At 42.7% G+C, this 23045-nt stretch overlaps 1 protein-coding gene across 6 annotated transcripts in view; it reads right to left on the bottom strand.

Moving 5' to 3' along the window:
* The window catches only part of slc25a13 (solute carrier family 25 member 13), a 55387-nt gene that overhangs the window by 27559 nt on the left and 4783 nt on the right, over positions 1-23045 (bottom strand). For 3 of the 6 annotated variants that reach the window (XM_085262855.1, XM_085262860.1, XM_085262856.1), the window contains exons 4-7: positions 19572-19687; positions 15621-15760; positions 9351-9497; positions 7210-7348 (exon numbers count right to left, since the gene is read on the bottom strand). In XM_085262855.1, the coding sequence (XP_085118981.1) occupies positions 7210-7348; positions 9351-9497; positions 15621-15760; positions 19572-19687 (542 nt within the window). Of the gene's footprint in view, positions 1-7209; positions 7349-9350; positions 9498-10147; positions 10165-11405; positions 12597-15325; positions 15422-15620; positions 15761-19571; positions 19688-23045 lie in introns of those variants that run through there. The other 3 variants (XM_085262859.1, XM_085262858.1, XM_085262857.1) reach the window with 3 other exon arrangements.

The following is a 23045-nucleotide window of genomic DNA, read 5'->3' on the forward strand; positions in this document are numbered from 1 at the left end:
GAGCCAGAGATTAATAATAACTACAGGGAGTGCAGAATTATTAGGCAAATGAGTATTTTGTCCACATCATCCTCTTCATGCATGTTGTCTTACTCCAAGCTGTATAGGCTCGAAAGCCTACTACCAATTAAGCATATTAGGTGATGTGCATCTCTGTAATGAGAAGGGGTGTGGTCTAATGACATCAACACCCTATAGGGCTTTGGAGCGTGATGTCACGGGGGTGGGCGTGGAAAGGATTTTGGCCCGATCCGCCATTTTGGGGGTCTAAGTAAGGAGCGAAAGCATAGCCATGGTTCGTACTTGCTGTGTGGTCGGCTGCAATGTTTGATCTTACGACCGGCACGGGAATAAGTTTGGATTGTCTTTTTATGCTTTCCCAACCTGGAAGCAACATGAAGGAGCTCATGTATCGGATATTACCAAACGAAGGCGTCTAGCCTGGATAGCAGCCGTGAGACGAGCTGATATCAAGTTCTGTTCTGTCTCCAGATATCAGTTGGTGTGCTCAAGACATTTTCATTCTGGTAAGTTCTAAATATGTTCACATCACACTTTATAGCTGAATAATATCATCGTTGGTGGTCTCGGAAGTTATAGAAATTGCGATCAAACATAGAATGGAGTGACTTGATTGGTTGATGTAAAGACAATAAATGAAATGAGACAGGAAGGACACAAATTGGCGTTAATAATTTACCCGATTATCAATGTGTTAATTTGCATGTACTTTACAATTATGGGCATATAATATGATAACGATATTTTAGCAGTTCAATGATAAATGTGTAACATTAATTATGGTGGGAGGTGGAAAATGGCTATTACACTCGATGCACTCCAGCTGACTTACTTTGACGACGTACTCAGAGTTTGGCGGCTTGAAAATAGCCAAATCTTGCACCTAGCCATTTGTAAATTGGATGTGCGCCTCCAGTGACTTGTAATTATGAAACTGGTTCGCTGTGTAAGCGCTTACTCCACAAACAAGATACGTGAAGATATCGGGGTAGGACAGTGGCGGTAAGTCGTCTGGGTCTTTACTCCTCTGCCGTATTTCATATGGGTCCAGATTTGGGATGCACTCTATTTTTTTTCAAGTACCGCTGCTTCGCCTCTGGACGCAATCTGCAATCTGGACTGCTTTTAAGCATGTTTCTTGTCGTCGTCGTTCCAACACAGTGTGCTTGTTTTGATTCGTAGACCCCGAAAATGGAGCTGCGCTCCCACAATGCATTGCGGCATGACGTCAACTCCAAAGCCCTATATCAGGTGTGCATAATTATTAGGCAACGTCCTTTCCTTTGGCAAAACGGGTCAAAAGAAGGACTTGACAGGCTTAGAAAAGTCAAAAATAGTGAGATATCTTGCAGAGGGATGCAGCAGTCTCAAAATTGCAAAGCTTCTGAAGCGTGATCATCGAAAAATCAAGCGTTTCATTCAAAATAGTCAACAGGGTTGCAAGAAGCGTGTGGAAAAACCAAGGTGCAAAATAACTGCCCATGAACTGAGAAAAGTCAAGCGTGCAGCTGCCAAGATGCCACTTGCCACCAGTTTGGCCATATTTCAGAGCTGCAACATCACTGGAGTGCCCAAAAGCACAAGGTGTGCAATACTCAGAGACATGGCCAAGGTAAGAAAGACTGAAAGATGACCACCACTGAACAAGACACACAAGCTGAAACGTCAAGACTGGGCCATGAAATATCTGAAGACTGGTTTTTCTAAGGTTTTATGGACTGATGAAATGAGAGTGAGTCTTGATGGGCCAGATGGATGGGCCCGTGGCTGGATTGGTAAAGGGCAGAGAGCTCCAGTCTGACTCAGACGCCAGCAAGGTGGAGGTGCAGTACTGGTTTGGGCTGGTATCATCAAAGATGAGCTTGTGGGGCCTTTTCAGGTTGAGGATGGAGTCAAGCTCAACTCCCAGTCTTACTGCCAGTTTCTGGAAGACACCTTCTTCAAGCAGTGGTACAGGAAGAAGTCTGCATCCTTCAAGAAAAACATGATTTTCATGCAGGACAATGCTCCATCACACGCGTCCAAGTACTCCACAGCGTGGCTGGCAAGAAAGGGTATAAAAGAAGAAAAACTAATGACATGGCCACCTTGTTCACCTGATCTGAACCCCATTGAGAACCTGTGGTCCATCATCAAATGTGAGATTTACAAGGAGGGAAAACAGTACACCTCTCTGAACAGTGTCTGGGAGGCTGTGGTTGCTGCTGCACGCAATGTTGATGGTGAACAGATCAAAACACTGACAGAATCCATGGATGGCAGGCTTTTGAGTGTCCTTGCAAAGAAAGGTGGCTATATTGGTCGCTGATTTGTTTTTGTTTTGTTTTTGAATGTCAGAAATGTATATTTGTGAATGTGGAGATGTTATATTGGTGTCACTGGTAAAAATAAATAATTGAAATGGGTATATATTTGTTTTTTGTTAAGTTGCCTAATAATTATGCACAGTAATAGTCACCTGCACACACAGATATCCCCCTAAAATAGCTAAAACTAAAAACAAACTACAAACTACTTCCAAAAACATTCAGCTTTGATATTAATGAGTTTTTTGGGTTCATTGAGAACATGGTTGTTGTTCAATAATAAAATTATTCCTCAAAAATACAACTTGCCTAATAATTCTGCACTCCCTGTAATGATTAAATGAGGAGTGATGTATATACATAGGTGGTTATTTGATTGTTGGGGTTTCTCACATATTTTAGCGGGATCTTTACCTTACAGTCTAAAGCACCTTGAAGCAACTGTTGCTGTAATTTGACTCTATAGAAATAAAATTTAACTGAATTCTAAACATCTGAGATAACAGTTCAAAAGACACAATCACAGAGGAGTCTTAAGATGTGAATCGACAGGTAAATAAAGAGCGGAGCTTTGAGGCACGGTTCACCTTCAGTGTACTTTCACCTTCAGTGTACAACATTACATCAACACCCCAATCTGCCTGTCCACTTCGCTCTCCTAAATATCTTTACTTTAAGCAAGTTCAGAGATTCTTCACCCACCCTACTCTTAAGACAACAGCTCTCCCTTAATGCTGTGTTCACACCACTGCTCGGGATGTGACTGGCTGCACGCCATCTTCAGTAGAAACATGGAGCTATAAGCTCACGACCTACTTGTTCTTTTAGCAGTGCAATGATGTGGTGTAGCAGTCACAAAGTGTTTATAGTGTGAATGTAGCAATTTGTTATTTTTCTGGCTGACAAATATCATAGATAATGAAAGCTTCTTTCACCAGATTGTCATACCAGATATACCCTTCATGGTGCAACCCTCACAGGTTTTTGTCTCCTCTCAGTCTCGGACCAGGACTCTTTCACATGTTAGACCAATATTTTAAGAGATTGGACTGAATGACTCAAGGCAACACAGACATCACATCTCACAACAGGATGTGTTGTTAAACGATAAACACTGGACTTTGCTGCAGTGCATTATCCCTTTGTTGCTCTTGTCACTACAGAACACATACACCAAAAATAAAGTGGGTCCTCGAACTCCTCGTCTCCCTGACGAGGAGTTGGAGTTATCCGAGTTATTGTCAGTGGCTGCGTTAATGTTATGGCTCCATATGATGGATTTTTTCCTTCAACTTCTGTCACTCACGGCAGCTTCCCTCTGCGAGTTGGTTGTGAGTTAAGAGTACAATGTGTCAAAGCACGCTGAAGAAATTAAAATAAAGAAATACGGCCATGGAGAGTTATGACTTTAAGACCTCTTTGAGGCATCTTTAGCATGTCGTAACTTAAGACCTGCTCTATTGTTAAATGAAAAAGGAACAGGTTGACTGTAGGCAGGCTTACAGTGGAGGAGTCACCATTGTTTGACCTGCTTTATTCAAAGAGCAGCAGGCTGGGGTTGTGACAAAGTCGTCCTACACTGGAGCCATTCACCCCACAGAGGCTCAGCTTACCCCCGAGGCATGCTCTCTCTTTCCCCCCCCCCTCTTTCTCTATCACATACACACACATCTATGAGTAAAAGCAGGTAATGCCAACAAGCATGTGAGGCAGAATAGTTACACAAGAATAAATAATTTAGGGGGGGAAAAAAGAACAATGCTGGGAAGTAGATGGGGAAAACCCTAGAAAAGCATTTACCAACTTTATATTACTGCTTGATATTTAAAGAAAAACTCCTACTATCCCTTGCTAAGATAATCTTGGATGCCATAAATAGGCACGACGCTGCTTTTTAATGGAAGCGTCAGCGTGCTAACATTTTCAAAATTACAAAGCATCACAAAGCAGGTTTGTTCGTCACGCTCACCGTCTGAGTTTATCACGTCAGCGTGGTCACATCTGATAGTTACCACCGAGGGAAAAATAAAAGTCATGGAATCACCAAAGTGGTTAAAGTTTAAAGGGATGAATGTTTGCACTGAAAACTCACAGCGATCCACAGTGAACTTGACTCAAAACCAAAAATGTCAAACGCAAATGTCAATGATAGCGCTGAGGAAAAGTCAGGGGAACACCTAAGTCATTATCTAAATCTGAACCACGAGTGTTTCCATAAAATTTCATGCCAATCAGCTTAATAGTAAACAGGTCTCAAACCATGAGGACATGGGATGTCTGCGCAAAAGATTTTTTGAGTCATCTCAGTCTGGACTGATTGGTGGCAGACAAAAAAGGTCAAAAATCTGATCGCAACAATTTACGTTTTAGATCTGTTGTTAGTAAGAGCCAGACATCTCTCCTCAGCTTAGGACATGTAACATTGCTGGCTTCATTGGCCTGTTAAACTGATTTATTCTGCTGTTTAGACAGAAGGTCCCTTTTACTATTACGGCTTCATTCAAACACTCCCATGACAATAAGCCAAAGTACTTACATAATGTTATGTGTAAGACACCCAGCCGACCGAGGTCGGAATTTTCTTAACACTGATATTAGAATATCAGTGTTAAGAAAATTACACTGATAATTACAGAAGTCGCATCATCCAAACATACTTTAGTAAACCGATGAGACAATAATTAAAGACTAGCTTATAAACTGTTACTCTCTGTCATCAAGAGATCAAGTATGCAGAGTGATTTGCTGCTAGATCCTGACTTACATGTCAGGTATAATTAATTATAAGTAATTAATGAAGTTACTAATGCTGCGCCTTGTGCTTAAATGTAACTCTGTGACATAAGAACGGCTTATGAGTGGCTCACGTTGCCGTTTCATGCCACATGAATGCAATGAACTCACAGCAAACTAACCAAAGTCAAAAAAATTAGAAGTCTTGTTAATCCGATCTGTCAAAGACTGTCATTGTAGCAAAGATAAAGATTTCAACATCTAATAAATAAACTGTAGAGCAAAGTGGACAAGAGAAAAACTCGGGATGTAAAACTATGCTTGCTGACTTTGAAGAGGTCAGTGTGCTCCTACAGAAACTAAAGGCACTCTGTAATGTTCATGGACAGATGTTTGTGCCAAAGCGAGAACACTTCAGACATTTTGCTGTGTGCAGAAAATGTCTGTTCAGCCATTTTTACCCGAACGGGCAGCTTCGAGCCTTCTATGACATTAGTTTGGGTAGCATGTGACTGTGAGACAGACAGAAAGCAGGTGTCTAATGAAAAACCTTTTTAGCCCTGCATTATAAATACATAGGGCATTGACCAAAAAAATAGAAGAGACACGATGATGTCTCAGTCTTGTGAATGCCAATGTGTTAATGTGCCTGCATGCACTCATTCTTGTGCAAAGTTAAAAATCACACACAACTGTTAACGGGCCGGACAAGCAGGATTGTAAGTTTGGACTTTCATGCAAAAAGAGGCTAGGTTTTAAAAAAAGCCAACATGATGCCATCACATTAATGAAAAGGAGCGTATGTCTGAAAGGGCCTAAAGGTACACAGTCGTGACTTGTTCTGTGGCAGTGCACTGCTAGCCCAAAATAGTGCATCTCCTATATAGGTCCCCTGTGTGCATACGCCCAAATATACGCGTACAGCTTTGTGAGCACTGTAATGGTGTCTCTGCAAAACAGTGGCCTTGTTGCACATCAGGAATCAATCAGGATTATTACACATGTGTGCATGCTTGGCTGTGTTAATGCATTTTAATGCTTGAGCGTTATGTGAGAAATGCTAGAGAAGCGTGTGTTGCAACATGTACACAGTCTTGATACATGCAGATGTGTGTGCGCTATTTGTGTGGAGCTGAGCATTCGCAGTCCCCAAGGAGGCCTTAATGACTTCGGGAGTGGAGAGTAGATAGGCGGTGGCCGTGAAGGCCTGGCTGGCTGCGGGCCACCCTGGGTCGAGCCAAGCCCAGGCCTTCGTGTACCCTTGGTGGGAACAGTTTGTAGAGTGTACGGGCTTTTGGTCTGGGTCGGGTACAGTCCACACCCCTGATAAGGCTTCAGATAGCATCATAAGGCTCCGTTAGTGGCCTGGAGCCATGTGGAGAGAGGTCAGAATGGTTTCTTAAAGACAACTAGAGCTCAAGAGGGAGTCAAAAAGAAAAAGATGGCAAAAGGGAGAAAGACATTGAAAGCCATTAGCCCTGCCAAGTACTGAAGAAAGGAATGAGAGACAGCAAGTGGGGCAAACAAGGGAGAGAGATTTAAAGGAACTAACTAATGGAGACAGAAAGATACATATAAAATAAGTTATGAGAAATACAACAGTATGTTTTTTTTTTCAATAAAGAAAAGCGTCTTTTTTCATTATGCTGTAGCTTTGCATATTTGCTTTACAGTAATGTAGACTGTGGAGTTAGTATTAAGCATATAAATGACACTGGATCTACAGGGTTAAACAACACAGACTCAAAAGCAAGGAGCAGAATTTTACCCACTTTTATTCTTTGTTTTTCAAATGAAATGAAGTTTTTCCTGTGTTCCTCAGATCACTGCCAGGATATGTAATAGACAAGACAGGCACCATCAGGGACTGTGGGCATGCAGTACGTGTGCTGGGTTGAATCCAGCATGCCCATTTAAATGCCACTGGGAAGGAAGTAACCCAAACAAAAACAAGTCTCCAAGCCCTGTACAACGCACATAGACATACCTATCTGGAAAGCGCATTACTGTGCATGTGCTGCATACTTACATTTGTTTTGTGACTGTGGTCTGTATTACATAAATGTGAATCTGCTTTTTTTGCCATCTCAGTTATAATAGGTATGTGTTATATATACAGGGAGGGGAGTGGGAAGTTCTCCCCGGGTACCTTTAGTGACTTCCACATCTCGGCGGTGGCCAGCCAGAGTGCTGTAGATCTTTCTAATCAGCTCCATATTGTTGAGCAGCGAGTTGAAGCCGTTGAAGTAGGAGAAGCTGACCTGATGAGACGTGCTACCCCCTGCAACCTGGGCAAGAAAGAAGAGGGGTACTTTAACAAGCAACCAAATAAGAAAAATAAACTTCAACACAGCCGTGCATCTGGATGTTACTGTTATGAAAATACACACAGCGTAAAACATGGTGGCTAATTAGCCGCGTTCCTCTCTAGCATTTCTCCACAGGGAGAAGCAAACTTGTTTCACCCGCTACTTTTTCCATCACATGATGCGCACTCTAAGGGAGTTTAATTAACTTTCTTTATGAGATGGAGGAAGTGGTAAAAGAAAAGAAAATAGAAAAAAAAAAAGGTAACAGATTAAAAATAGATGCCGGGCTCTAGAGGACATTCCAGGCTGCCCACAGCCTCTTTTACGCGAACCACGATCCCATCTTTATTAAATGAGGCTCTCAGAGGCTTAGAGGAGCAGCTCTAAATGCTGTATGTTTAAAAAAATATATGCGTTCAAGTACGACTACTGTGGGGTACTGTTGAGTTAGAAGATCACTGCGACTGTGCTGGCCTGAAGGGGTAAGTGAGGAGAAAATGTTGAGCTTCCGTTCACTAGATGGCACTGTTTGCTTTACAGACGCATTCAGAGAGGTCGCCTGCTGCTCAACATGGTCGCAACAAGGGAGGGAAGCTCTGGCTTAGGTGAAACTGCTCTAACAAGGGAGACACTTTTGCATCTGTTCATATCTGTGAGTGTACAGACATGGATCTTCCCACAGTGGAGAGAGGAGAATGGTATTTTGGTGAAAAAGAGTGAGGCGCTAATCAATTACCATGTTTGGTGAGTGAATTAAAGGTTGCCGTCTCACTGCCTATGCTCTGCTATGATACTGCCTTTAATGTGTCTGCAGTGTTTATGAGGTTTTGTGATACATGTGTGCGTATGTGTGTGTGTGTGTGTACGTGTGGGAGCGCGCGTGCATGAGAGTTTACTAACAGCACACCAAGATGTCTGGTCGGTGAGGTAAACACAGCAGAGAAAATGACAGAGTCTACAAGGTGTTTATGAAATGGGGCAAGACATGGACGCAGACACAAGACGCACACGCGCGCAACGAAAACACTAACACGCAGAAAGAAAAGACAAGAGGCAAAAAAAAGACAAACATCTCAGAGTTCAAAACAAACAGAGAGCCCGCACAGGCGCACAAATACACGCGCGCGCGCACAGGCAGAGATGATGGACTGTAAAGCTCCAGTCTCCATCTATCTCTATCTTCCCCATTCAGCTCTCCTGCTTGGCTTTGACACTGCCAGAGAGGTTAGACTTAATGACATGTTGGGAGGGAGAGAGAGAGACACGGGGAAGGGAGGGAAGGGGGAAGGGAGAGATAGAGGGGCGGCTGAGAGAGAGGAAAGAAAAAAGGAAAGGAGGGAGGAAGAGAGAAAGAGAGCAAGGGACAGATGAGAGGTAGCAGGGGAAAAAAGATAAAGGGGAAGAAGAATGAGAGATGGCCAGAAGAGGAAAAGAGAAAGCCACAGTGTTCGGTTTGTGGGGCTGTGAGAAAAGAGAGAAGGAAAAAAAGCACAAGAAATAAGTGGTGAGATAGAAGAAAAGAATCTTGACTTTACCTCTTTTATGGAGAATACAGTAATGACAGGCTGCTTTGGCTTGCTTGCTGACTTCAGCAACCAAATCATCATATAGTGCATATGAGCTGACAATACCGTGCATGCTTCTGCATCCAAAGTGTGCATCATTGCACATTTGGAATTTATCACGACATTTAGAATGACTTATTTAAAGATATGCATACATGAATAATCTACGAATGAGAAAAAAATGCATCGTGGTGGATAAAAAAAAGCCTAATTTTTCCAATTGGTGGTGCTAAGGAACACCTGATGCATCCAACCTTTTATTGTTTTAACATATCATGACTGAGGATAGTTTCCAAGAGACACCAGTGACTTGCTATTTTTAACCAACCTGACTTTGTGGCTCTTGTGGACGACAGTAAAACAAATAGATGAGAAAACCACAGAGCCAAAAAAAAGGGAAAAAAAGAAAAACCCACCGCCACGAGGCATTCCTCTACGAAGGGTGTGAGCATGTGCGGCCGAATGGTAACCATGATGTCCCTGAAGTCCAGCGCTGAGATGGAGCCGCTGTGGGCTTGGTCACGCTGGATGAAAGCCTGTCGCGCGTGTTCCAGCTGCATCTCCTGCAGAATGGAGAGGTGAGGAGGAAGGAGGGGAGGCAAGTGCGTACACTAAATTGATATTATTGTGCACATATGTGGGTCAGACACCTCTTTGAGTTGCCTTTATAAATTAAAAATCCACATAAACACTTATGAATAATGACACACCATTTGCTTTCATGGGCCCCCACAGTGCCATCTGCCCCCCACCCCCTCCACCACTACTCTCAGTGCCAGTGTTTAGCCAGGCTTTAGCCTCGTCTCCTCTCCTCCAGCACAGGGGCTTGCCTACTGTGAGGCGTCGCTTGGGCTTTTCACACTCTCCCTAAATCCACATTAAATCCACTTGAGGGAGAAACATACAAACACACACTGGGGCAAGACAGCTAATCGCCCAACTGCTCACTTTGTCTCTCTTCATGCACACACACACAAATGCACAATAGGTCCAGAGGGACAACAGCAGGCTGTGGTGGGGACAGATCCCACAAGGCCTTTGAAAATTAGCAGCCATTATCAGTACCTGCAACCACAAGTCTACAGAGAGAGGCTGTAAACAAACCGCTGACATCAATGCTTCCTCTATCTATCAGCAAAAGACGGGGATTTCAGGCCAATAAAAAAACAAAAAAAACAGCAAGATAAAGCTAGCTTGTGAGTGTCTGACTCACCTGCGGTGTATGAAGGCCTTCAGGTCAAAAAACATATGAAGGCAAAAAAAAAGAAAAAGACAATGAGCCTGATGTATTTTTGTGCATGAGGTTTCTGACACATTACAAGACCTCAGGAAAGTGCATATATAGGGAATGCACGGGGTTATTTTGGTGCTCAAAAAGAGGTTTTAGTCAGAGCCAAAAGAAAAATCAACAGTGTCTTAAAATGAGTTATTAGCTTGTTTTAATTGGAGTTTTATTTACTCATAGACAAAAGGTATTTTTGCTTATCAAATATATTAAAAATGATACACAAAAAAATCATAGATTTACTGTTAAATAACGAAGCTGAACACTTTACTGTGTATGGGTTAATTACGTCTCATCTCACCAAAACTGGTCAGTTTTCTAATATGGAACATGAACATGTTCAAGATCCTAACACATGCTTTTTGTTCATATTATGCATAATAACTGCTAAGAAAAAAATAAGACAGCTGAGTAACCAACAATAAAAATACATGTTTCAGCTCCAGCGCTACATATATGTAAAGAAACAATCAAACTGAAGTGTCAAATTAATTTTCTTGATATTTACTTGAATATTATAAAATTAATTAAGAAAGATTTTTGAATTACATTTCTTAAAGTATTAGGACTGGCTAACAATATTTGTACAGGAAGAAAGTAAAAATTAAGATTTAAATAAATGAATATCATTTTTTTAAAGTCACGTTGGACAAAACATATGGGGGCTGATTAAATCTTGAACATGCACGTTATTCAGCTGATTGATTCAGATGTTATTGTTGTTAAGAGAACTCTTTAAAAAAGGTATAACCACAACACAAAAACCTATGAGACTATGACTTATTGTTGTGTTGAATTTTTGAGTGATATTTCGCTGACAGCATAACCGATCGAACTCTAAAATCGAGGCGCCCGAGAGAAACGACTGGGGAAGAGTGACATTTACACAAAGCTGAGTGGAGACCGGAGGGGAGTAAGAATAGACATTGCAACAAAAGAGCTACATTTGCAAAAAAAAAAAAAAAAGAAGAAGAAGAAGAAGAAGAAGAAGAGGAGGAAGAAGAAGAAAAAAAGCAGTAAATGTAGCAGGCATGTGTCAGTATCACCTATGAGCACAGCAGGGGCTCTGGAGAGTGCATAAGTGAGTGGAAAGCAAGGAAATGAAGAGAGATTGACGCATGTAAACACTTCCAAAGTAAATAAGGTGAGATATTTTAGTGTCAGCATCCTGAGTGTCGTGACTCACTTCTTTGGTCGGTTGTGAGTAGGTCAAAACACTTTGGTAAGACATAAACTGGGAAGAGAAAAAGATTTGGGGAGGGGGAGGGGAGCTGAATATCTACAATCAAAACAAAAACAAAACAAAAAAAACAAACGGGAGAAGCGTTTCGTTTTGCAAGCATGACTGTGTGTCTCTTAACATCGCAGGAAACACTGATCTGTGCATTTGTGTCCATCTGTACATGAAAGAAGAAGAAGACAAAAATTAGATCCCATTTCTCTTCAGTCCCGAGTCTGAAAAGCTACACGCCAACCACACAGAGCAACAAACAACTGCGGTGCAGGCAATGGAGAAGTTTATAGTCTCGGCCTCCTAAAATCTTAACTTGTAACTGTGCGAGTGTTTCTGGGACGTGGTTTTTATTTGGGAGGGGAGCGAGGGAGGCAGGAGACATAAAGCTAGGGGCTTAAGACACCCAGGGAGAGACTGTCAAGGCATTCCTAGTAGCTTTAATTGCCCTTGGACAAGAATAAAAACATATGACAACCCACCTCTGTTTGTTTTTAATGGCTGGGATTCCTTTTTCAAAAGTTAAACAATAGAAATGAGCAGAGTGGGATTGCTCCTCTCTCATTCCCCAAGCAAGCTTCTAAACGGCACCAAAAACTGTAAAGTTATCAAAGTTATCGGAGGAAGAAGCACAACGGTCCATTTAAACATGTGCCAGTGATGTTAAGGGCTGCCCACTGATTCTTGGTCGAGTCAAACATATAATTGGGGCTTTTAAAAATCTGAGTAATGCCAACAATTCACTTTTTGAGTGCTTAGGAAAGAAGTGGGACATGTGGTGTCCCCTTCACGTAATTCAAGCCCTTTACTTGCCAGAATTTATAATATGAGCTACTATGTGCCACTTCTCTGGACATCGGCAATACCGCTGCCAGGGACAACAGCACGCTGACAGTGCGAGCCGAGCCTTGGCCGGCGTCCATGTGTGAGACGGGAAAAATGCATGTAATTGGTGAGAATCTCTGGCTTCCATCAAGACAGTAATTGGCCAGAGAGAGCCCTTGTGAGAAATATGCGGCGCAAACGTTTTCCCCGATAATCCCATCTTGTGAGCATCTGGCAGTGGCGTGGTTACAATGGCAGAAAAACACAATAAACACATGCATGTATGGCAGGAAGAGGTGGAGGGAATAAAGGATGAGAACATTTTTTTTTGGGGGGGGGGGGGGGGGGGGGGGGGGGGAGACAAGGGTGGGTGGGAATGGATGTTAGGGAATTAGAGAAATACACAACATGATGTGTGGGTTGGTGTTCCCAACTTTGAGAACTTTTATGGTTGCACAGTGTACTTTGGGATTAAATTTAACTGTCTCTCTATTAATAAGCGTGTTGTAACATAACAGCATAACAGCAAACTGAAAGTATGATGCAATTGCACAGATTTGAATTTTGGGTCAAGAAATCCTGTTATTTATAACTGTAGCTGACAACATACAAATAATGCAGTGAGCAAATATTGCTGGAGGCTTAATACTTAAGTCACAGTTATAATAAAAAAGAAAAACATGATTAAAAACCAACATGACAAATATGTACTGTGGATTTTTACAAGTATCAGCAGACCAGCAGAAAAGCTGTAACACAAACTTCACTTTCTTCTGTCGTTTATTAAGGCATTTATCAAAAGCTATGAAAAATGATCAAACGCAGACAGCATGAGCAGGAAACGTGCATTTCATAGTTGAGCAATGAGTGCGGCTGGCTGCGAGCCTGCTGCTGTGAGGAGCTGGAAACCACTGACTGAGTGACTGGGAGAGAACTGGGCATGCTGTCAATGCAAAGTACAGCATCTACTGGCCGCAACGCCACACAGCTGCACTCCCGCGCGCACACAGGCAAAAACAAGCATACGCAAATACGCAAACACTGAAGTAAACACGAGGCATGCGTGCTGATGCTTACACATACAGTACAGTAGAGACAGTGTGAGACAAGGACAGATTCCGTACGTGGAACTGTAGTTATGCAGAGACACTGCTATGCGCTTATAACAATGTCCCAATATCCATCTGCTGCTGCCCGCTGTGTTTAAGCCATCTGGTCCAAGTTAAGTGTAATATAAAAAGCTCATTCAGATACATGGTGAGTGTGGATGCAAACTTGGCACAGCTCAGGCCCTCCCTCTCTCCCACCAGCTCCACCACCTCTCCCCTGCTTAGGCCCGATTTAAGTCTAGACATCATATTGGAAAATGGCTCACACGCCACAAATACACTAGAAATATTCCAACTGTACTACACTATTTATGGAGGCCGAAATGTGTCTTTACCTGCTTCAGAATAGGCGGAATGGAGTAATGCTACGTGCATGTCAGCTAATGGAAAACAAATGCAGAAAATGTCCCAAAAGCATAACCTCAGTGTTTCATTAACGACTAATCTGGACAATGTGGAGGACTGTGCTGGAGAGTGATAGAACCAGTAAAAAACCCCAAAAAACCCTTAAAACATGTGACTGTGTGTTAGTGTGTCCAAGGACTGACAAAAAAATACAGTTACATGATGACAGGAGTATAAGACAAAGTGTACATGTGCATAAATCAGTTGGTGAAGATTTATTGCCTACTCTTTGATGAAAACAACACAGCTAGACAAAAAAGGGAAAACACAATATAAAGAATGTGATTTCATATCAGCCAAGCAGACAAAGAGAGCAGGAGCTCACCCCGGTTTTGTTAGCCGTCAGGGCTGGGGGGCTGGGAGGAGGTGCTGGCCGTCAGACTGGGGTCTGGGATGCGGGGCCTCCCTGCTACTGCAGATAAGGAGGTGGTCCGCTTGCCTCTACCCCAGAGAGAAGGGTTATATCTCCTGGGTCTAGGTGCGGCTTGCCCCTCTGAGGGCGGGGGGACCTGGACCTGGGATATAGAGTATGTTTGGGGAGTGCGACTGTCTGTGCAGTGTCTATTTGTGTCTGTCTACACGTTGGGTGAGTGCCGAGTATTTGGTTGTGCATATGGGGTGGGAATGCACGTCTGTGTCTGCGTGTGCCTGTTCGTCTGTGTCTATATGTCAGGTTGGGTCTTAGACTCAACCTCTCTGGGTACATCTCAGGCCCTCTAAAGTACGGAGGCCTATCTCCCCTCACCACACTCCCTGCCGGTGGCTGATGCCCTCAGACGTTGGTGTGTTGGTGGTCCTTGTCGTCTGGGGCTGGGCGCTCATGTATGTACCGGCTCACTCCTGGTGGCCGATTGGCGGGGCCTGGCGCCTGTGGCCCGGTCGGGCTCCTTCCGGGGGGTGGAGTGCCCTCAGGCCTCTGGGCCTGAAGCTCGGCCCTCTCTGGCACAGCTGGCTGCTGGCAGAGCCCGCGGGCACGCCACTGCAACCCCCTCTGGCCTCTGCTCCGTAGCTGCGGGGTGACCTCTCCTTTGGGGCTCTACTCAGCTCTTCCCAGGAGGGTGGCACGGTTCCCCCCCCTTTGGTGGTCCTCCTCGGGTCCTTGTACTCTGGGGCCTCTGGATATCTGGGGCCTGGATCTCCTCTATACCTGCTTCATACCCTGGGGGACGGGGCTATGGCTCCCCACACTCCCTAGCAGATCGTTACATGGAGAAACCTTTGGAATACAAGCATGCTGATCCACACAGGTGTGCACACAGGTGTACACACGGGTGTTCACAGACGCGGACTACACCTTTCTTGGCTGCTGCCTCAAAGCACATTGTGCGCTGTCTATCTTGTGTGCTGCACAATATCGTTTATTATTTAGTATCTACTGTTATCTACTGCTAGCTAGTTTATTTAGATGGTGCTGTTTTTTTTATTATTATGTTGCTCTTTGTTGTTTGCTTTCTCTTCTGTTTTTTTTTCTCCATACAGGTGATCCAGGTGTTTGTTTGTTTTTTGTTTTTTTTTCTTTCTTCCCCCCCTTCTCACCGTCTCTTCTCCCCTTTGGTTTTCTTTCTCTCCCTCTCTTTCTTTCATTCTTTCTCCCTGTCCTATCCCCAGTCATGTCTGTCCCGTTTGTAGCAACTGAAAATAAAATAAATTCATAATTATAATAAAGGTCAATCAAATGGACCAATATGGCAAGGCCATGATGATCCACTTGGTAAAATAAATCCACTTGGCATCTTTCTTGGCCTTAAGACAACAATTCTGATGGCTAAAGATCCAAACGGGACACAAAAAAAAAAAAAAAAAGAGAGCAGGAGCTCGGCATGAAACCTACCAGGAGGAACTGGGTGAATTCTCCGTAGCTGAGCTGCTTGTTCCTCTTGGTGCCAAAGTGCAGCCGTATAAACTCACAGTCCCAGTTGAAGGGGATGTGCTGGTGGATGGTCGTCTGGCCAAAAACCTGCTTCACATCCTCTACAGAGGAGACAATAAATGAGATAAAACATTATTTGTAATATTATTTATTTCCTCCATTAACAAGATGCAATAAGTTGATCCTGCAGACCATTGATATTACAATAACAATGCTATTTGTCATCATTAGTATATTGTTAATTAACCTCTGCAAGTGCTCAGGCCAAAGTTACTTCTAACTATATTCTGTTGATTAGGTCCATCTGTAACTATAGCAACTCCACGGAGTAGTGGTGAACAAATTCACCCCTTGTGCCGGCCCCGAGCCCAAAGATCTGTGCCAAAACAAATATGTGGATCTATCCACTGTGGTGACCTCTTGGGAAATAAGGGAGAAGTTGATAATGTGTGGGTTCATCTGTGAATATGTGTCATTTTCTAACAGCTCATATTTTACTAGTGGAATCCTAAATTGGCACTCCAAGAATCCCAAACTGAGAACTACAGGAGACGTCTGAAACAGCAAAGATGGTAGTAGAAGTTTAATTTGCAAAAACTGCACGTTTGTGCAAAGTTTTCACATCTGACTGCTGAGTGTAAACATGCAGTTATGTCCTGGTGTCCACTGAAAGAAAAGTCAAGTAAATACAGAGAAATTTCAACCTAATGTGCGCTAACTATTGCATGTTCCAGATGACAATAAAGTAGTTCTTCTACAAAATAACTGCCCATACAAGTTTCAGTATGGCTGCCAAGAGGCGAGACTCGCTCTAGAATAACTTTGATAACATGGAAGCACTTAAGCACAAGTGCCTTCGACTTTTAAAGAAACTTGGTAAATGAACCTTGCTCTGCTGCCCTATTGACTTCTTGTAAAACAGAGACTATTTAAACAAAATGCAGCAACCAGCGAGGCAAAGCAAAAGCATGCCAGCTTTTCAAAAACCTTTAACAATTACAGATCGCACCGCACTTTTAAGGCTAATGGCCGTGCGTCGTATGAGGCCTCCATTAAATAAAAATCCATCCACGGTTTCTTCCTGTTCAGGTTTTTAGTTTGCTCTAATTAAGACCTCAAATCTGAATGCTGCAAAGTCGTGTGAGTCAAGCCTTAACAAATAGCATGTGTTTCCTGACTTCTGGTTAACATTAGTAATTATTTCATTTCCCCCCCCTCCAAAATAAATAAAGAAATAAAATAAAAAATGTGCAATTGTTGCTGACAAAATGTCAACGTCAATCTCGCGAATACAATTCTGCTCTGATTGAGACTTAAGTTCCCCTAAATCAGTGGTGAATGACACATGGCAGAACTTGTTCGAGCTGTGTAGGCTCTGTATTGAGAAGGAAAGGCTTTTCTTCTCACTTATGTTCCTCTGCCTGAACCCTCTAAGCCTCTGCAGCCAGTGGAGTGGAGAGACACTGAACATGAGTCCTAAATTACAGCCTTACTAAAGAAACAAAAACAAACCAATAGAGCGACCTGTTTCTTATTACCAAACAGGCTGCGCTGAAGGAGTGGAGAAAGGAAAAAGGAGGAAAGAAACTATTTTTTTTCCTTTTTTCTTTTTTTTACAGAAAGGGAGGGAAATAGAGAGTGAGTGAGAGAGAGGGAGGGAGAGAAAAGAAAGGTAATATTTACTTCAGCCCAGCATTACCTTCTGAAGGAAGACAGCTTGTGTGTGTGTGTGTATGTGTGTGTTTCTTTACACTTTAATGAGGCAATAAATATACAGCCTTTAATTCTTTAAAGGACAGGCCGCTCCCGAGTGTGACGTTTATATTATCAGCTTTTATAGACCTGTCAACACTCAGACCTCTTTAAGTCTTTTTTTCCCTCCCCACCTTTCTTCTTCTTCTTCTTCTGTTTTTTTGTCTTTCTGGCGGAGCTACAACTGCATTTATACGCTATGTTACGTTGCAGTTTTTATGAAGTCAACTTTCCAGCAAATTATGCATTTATATTTTTTACGTGCTACAAATTCTGAGCAATGCGCCGCCCTTGTACTTAACACAAAACTGCTCGGGTTATTATCGAATAATAATAAAAAAAATAAAAATGGCCTGACAGAAAAACTAAATGAAATTTGGAAAAAAAAAACAGAAATCAGACTACAGACATTTATTACACGGGGAAAACAAACAGGGCTTTAATGCGGCACGAGCTGCAGGTATGAATGCTTTTAATAGGTAATAAAAGAAAGGAGTTCTTATTTCTGTGCCTGGCTTGGTGAGGCTGTTTAATCAAATGAGTGGCATGAATAGTGAAAAAGAGAGCAGGAGTAAAAAAAAAAAAAAAAAATCTGCAGTGTGTCACAATAAAGCAACTTTGACAAGCCTATAATCTCAGCCACCAGTTATTTGCTTTTCTTGGTGAACACGGTCGCCCGATGCAAGTGGCAGACGCTGCAGCCAGTGTTTATGCGTTGCACGATGTGTGCTATGTTTTTCGTACAATTTTCCACTCGTACGCAAGTCTCATAACTCGCAAGTTTTGGGATATTCATTAACCTTTGGGAGACGCAGAAAAACAGCAGACCTTTTAATTGCCACCAAGACAACGTCACTCTAATTGATCCTTTTAAATATGAAAATTTACATATGTGCATATATAATCACCCGCAATGATCTTGCACCCTGTCGACAGCAACAATTAAAATGAAATTCACTTACTCTTCCCCTGTTTGCGAGCGGGATGTGTGCACTGCATTTCAAATCAAGCCTAATGTGCCAACACCTCGCACACCTACAGAAGGCTGGCATTAGACTTGTTTAAATCAATTAGGCAAATGTGAAATGAGCAACGAGTACAAATGTCTTCCCTTTTCACCTACGAGCTTCCAGGCATCACAGTAATGGTGCCAATCACACACACACACACACACACACACACACACACACACACACACACACACACACACACACACACACACACACAGAGCCACCCACCCCTTCCTCCATCTTCATCTGCATCCCGTAGTTTCTGCCAAACCTCTCCAACGCCGACCCTAACCTCATTTCTGCAGATAAGCTACCAGACCACGTACAGTATTTTTGTTTGTGGATGCAGCTCTAACAGAACAGACAAGTTGAGGTCAGACTCCCCCCCCCACCCAACCCTCCACTCCCCGCACCTCCACATAAACAAAGGAGGACTGCACGAAAACTTCTTCAGGGCACATTTAAGAGGAGCGCGCTGCCTGAATAAGTCTTTGGTAAATGTCAGCGAATGAGGTTCAGTGTTCAGACCTGAACTTTGTCTCACTTTACATAATAACATTATTGCTACGATTCAATAAACCGGCACTTCTATTAAGTCCTGATTAGTTTTGTGAGCTGGTATCATCCTCAACATGATACGAACGCACAACCTGAGGAAACTGCAACATTAGAAAGAGTAGAAAAGGTTTTCCCAGTGTATCTTTTTTTGTCTCTCCAGATTTTGTTTTACTTGAACTAAGAACACATGTGTCGAGCAAATGACTTACCTGACAATATATAACAAAGACAACGATGCTTTTCTCATGATTGAAACTGCGGTACGTGTGATAAGAATATCAATACCATAACAGGAACAGTTTAAAATGAGCACAAAATACGCGTCTGTACCAGAAGTGATCATAACTTTCTGAGCTTTTTACTTTGAGCAGTGAATCAGTATACACTTTTAAAGTTTATCACAATATCTACTACATGCATCAGAATCAGGATCAGAATTATGTTTAGTAAAAATAAAATATGTTTAATAAAAAAAACTGTGGTACGGAAATTGATTGTCTGGCATTTACATCAGATTTGCACAGTAGATGCGTCTGTGCAAACTTAACTACAGCTAAAGGTTAACTTGTAAATCAGATGCAGAGTTACTTACCAAAAGTGGTAATCCCAATGCCCGTTTTATCAAACAGCAGGAAGGCAACCATGAAAAGTGAGTCTGGGGCACACAGCACCGATTCAAATGCTACAAACTCCTGAAAGGAGATCAAGCTAGGAGAGAGAAGGACAGAGGGAAAGAGGATAAGTAGGTCTGTAACAGACGGTTAAATGCTGCCATTTGAGCTGATTCATTACTGTGGTACGTTGTGTTTCAGGTTCCCTGTATAAATACTTCATCGGCTACGCATGTGATCATTGAGTCTTTGATATTCAATTAGCCATGTAATACATAATAAAGACTTAAGCGTAAATTACACTAATGAAATGAAATATTAAATAAAATAATTTAAAAAAACAAGTGATTTTTACACAGCATTAAACTGTAGACACGGTCATAATTACTGCCACACAGTGGCAAACCAGCACACTTGGACAAGCTATCAATCTGCGCAACACGTAATTCAAGCAGCCTTTTATCCTTTTAGTCTGTTATTCCATATGGAATGTAATAAAATCATCGAGTGTGACAGCAAGAAAATAAAACATTTTTAAAAGCTCAGTGTGTGTTCCCAGTCTGCGCTGGCAGCTAACACTGAGAGGGCCAACTTTACACCACACAAAAAAGGCTTAAAATAGGACGTTTCACATGCAGAGTGTGCCATTTTAAACAAGCAGACAGGTGTGCAGGGGCTTGGGAGCCAGTTAAGGACATCAACATAAATTTAATATAAGATGAAGCCATTATGTGAAAGCCAACAGGAGCCATGGCGAAAAACGAGAAAATGAAGGGTGAACTTTGTTTGCCACAACACTATGAGACGAGCTGAAAGTCTAGTTTTCCTATTACAGCACTTCATCTCTTTGTCACTGTTTTCCTAGAAGCCTCAATAGAGGTACACACGTCCACATGTACCATCAGCAAGCAAAAAAATAAACACAAAAACACTGCCTATGTGTGAGCCCACTGAGAGCCCCCTCAGGAAAGTCCCACTGTGGAGAACTGGACCACGCAGTCTAGCCTTTATATAGGCCCTGGTTCACAGTTGCCCTAAGTCCATTATGAATTTCACAAATGGATCTGATAATTACAGGAAGGGTCAGCGTTAATGAGCAGTCCCCGAGCATCCATCTATTAAACCCATTTCAATTTCCGAGGGGGAGTGTGGCAAGGAAGGAGGGGGGGCAGTGATTGCATTTTCCTTGTTGTTGTAATTAATTATGTTACTGATGAAATTTAGAGGTGTTTGTTTGGCCTTTAGAGTTTAGGTTTCAGGCTTGTGTGCATTTATATATACACAAAGTATAGGTTTATAACCAGAAAAAGACTGCAGTATAGAAGACTGGAGGAGGAGGCGTCGACAGAAAGTAGTGCTTTAGGAACTTATTCTTAAACATGAATCCCAGAGATCTTTCATAAAGCAGCGCTTGGATAAAAGCTTTATAGTCTTTTGAATGCAGTCTTCAAAACTACTTTTTCTCCCTTCCAACATTCGTGAAAAACCCAACGAGGCAAAGCGGCAGCGACAAAAGACACAGATTAATACCTGCTTTCAATAAAAACCCAGAAATACATTTCGAAAGATAGCATCGATACATTTCGAGAAAGGCATTGTGTGTGTGCTGGAAAGGGAGCCGCTCAAGAACAAAGGGAAGTGTGGAGAGGGGATAAAAGTGAGCGTACGGTTTCTCCTCAGCGGCAACTGAAATCAGCTGTCATTGTTTCAAAGGCAAGGCTAATTGTTTTATTAACTAAGCAGGTAGTTCTTAAGAGCAGGCCCCCGCTGATGGTAAGTAGGTGGAAGGGGGCACAAAAGCTCACTGCAGAGTCCGGGGATCTACTGTTAAAAACAAGGCTAATACCCTCGCCGCTCACACTGCTGGAATACTCACAAACTCTCCAACACCTCGCCGATCCTGTGCGACACGTGCACAGCACACTCGCAGGTTAATAAAAGGAATTTAAGCAAGCACAGCCTCAAAGACTCACAGAGAATCGCTGTTTTGAGATGGAAACAAGGGAAAATGTCAGCTATGTGTTTTTGGAGTTCTTTTCACACGCATCAATTTGCATGCACGCTGGTCATCCCGTCTGTGTTTTCCCAGACATGGATAATCAGGATATTAGTGTAACCGAGAGGGCCGTTGATCAAGAAAGGGATTGGACCACGGGGGTGGGGAGGGGTCCAGACAAGATCCAGGGGGCATCTCCGTAAAGCGCACTGAAAAACATTCCACGTGCTCATAAGCATTTACACACAACTCTGCAGCCGGGGATGAAGCTTATGATGGTTGATTAGCAAGCGCCATGACGGCTGCAAAATGATTACCATGAGGGGAAAAAAAAAGGGGGGGGGGGGAGGGTTGCATCATTTTTTGCTATGCAGACTCAAACCCTGACGAGACCGCTCAATAATCAAATCAACCAACAGCATCTACCAACCATCAACTGCTATGGCATGTGTCCAGGGCTGCCCCATCCATGTTTGCAGGCTGGGATGAACCGCGGAAGACGGGGCTAATGTGATACTCCTCATTTGCTTACTTTACTCCATGGGATTTGTTAAATCCTTTAAACAGCAATATTTATGGGATGTATTACATGACAAAGGCTTGCATGTGTTTCTATGGATGACAGCTGAATGACACTTTTGTCATGATGCCAATTCAATGCAGTTTAAACTGTCTCCGATATGCCTGTCTGACATTACAACTATATTCCACATATATATGTTTATCTCATCTTCATCACCCAGCTTTTACTTCTGTCTTCTCTCAGCAGGCATTTAAATACACAAAAAATATACAAAAAAACCCAGGCTTGGAAATACTGTTTACAAGTAACATAAATGCATGGTGTTGCTGTGGCCCGGCTGATAGAAAGACAGCTCTCCTTCGTTGATAGTAGTGGGGGAGAGGGGCCTAGAGGGGCTTCAATAATCCCCTGTCTGTGGCATCTTGGCACTGTTACTGACAGCCTTCCACCCACCTAGAGAACACTTGCACACAGACACACCCCAAAAACCCCACATACACACACACACGCAGGTGAGCGGTATGTGTTCGGCTTCTAGGAGTGGACACCCACCAGTCCAAGTCCAGAATGCTCGCAGCCTCTGGAAGACTGCTATTTTCCCAGCACGCTCCCTTAACAAAGTTTTTTCTTTTTTTTTTTCCAAACCTCCAAGAGTCTATGGGTGGAAGTGTTTTTTTTTTCACACTTGAACAGATGCTTCTATCAAAATATCAGGGGGAAGAAGGAGCGGATAGAAAGGTAGGGAGTCGGAAAGAGGCGAATGAAATAGAGGGAGCTCAGAGTGCATTGTAGTATGTGAGTGCAAAGAGAGAGTGATGATCAGATAGGAGGAATGTGCGAAAAGTCAAACAAGAAAAAGAGAGGACATAAATAAGTTGACTGAAAGAGAAAAATCTTTAAACCGTCTTCTAGGCCTGTATGTCAGGTCCCTGGAAA

The sequence above is a fragment of the Mchenga conophoros genome, linkage group LG22, assembly GCF_057382185.1.
Source record: "Mchenga conophoros isolate Kocher_MC1m ecotype Shallow Benthic linkage group LG22, M_conophoros_male_GT1.1, whole genome shotgun sequence".
In the NCBI taxonomy this organism is placed as follows: Eukaryota; Metazoa; Chordata; class Actinopteri; order Cichliformes; family Cichlidae; genus Mchenga; species Mchenga conophoros.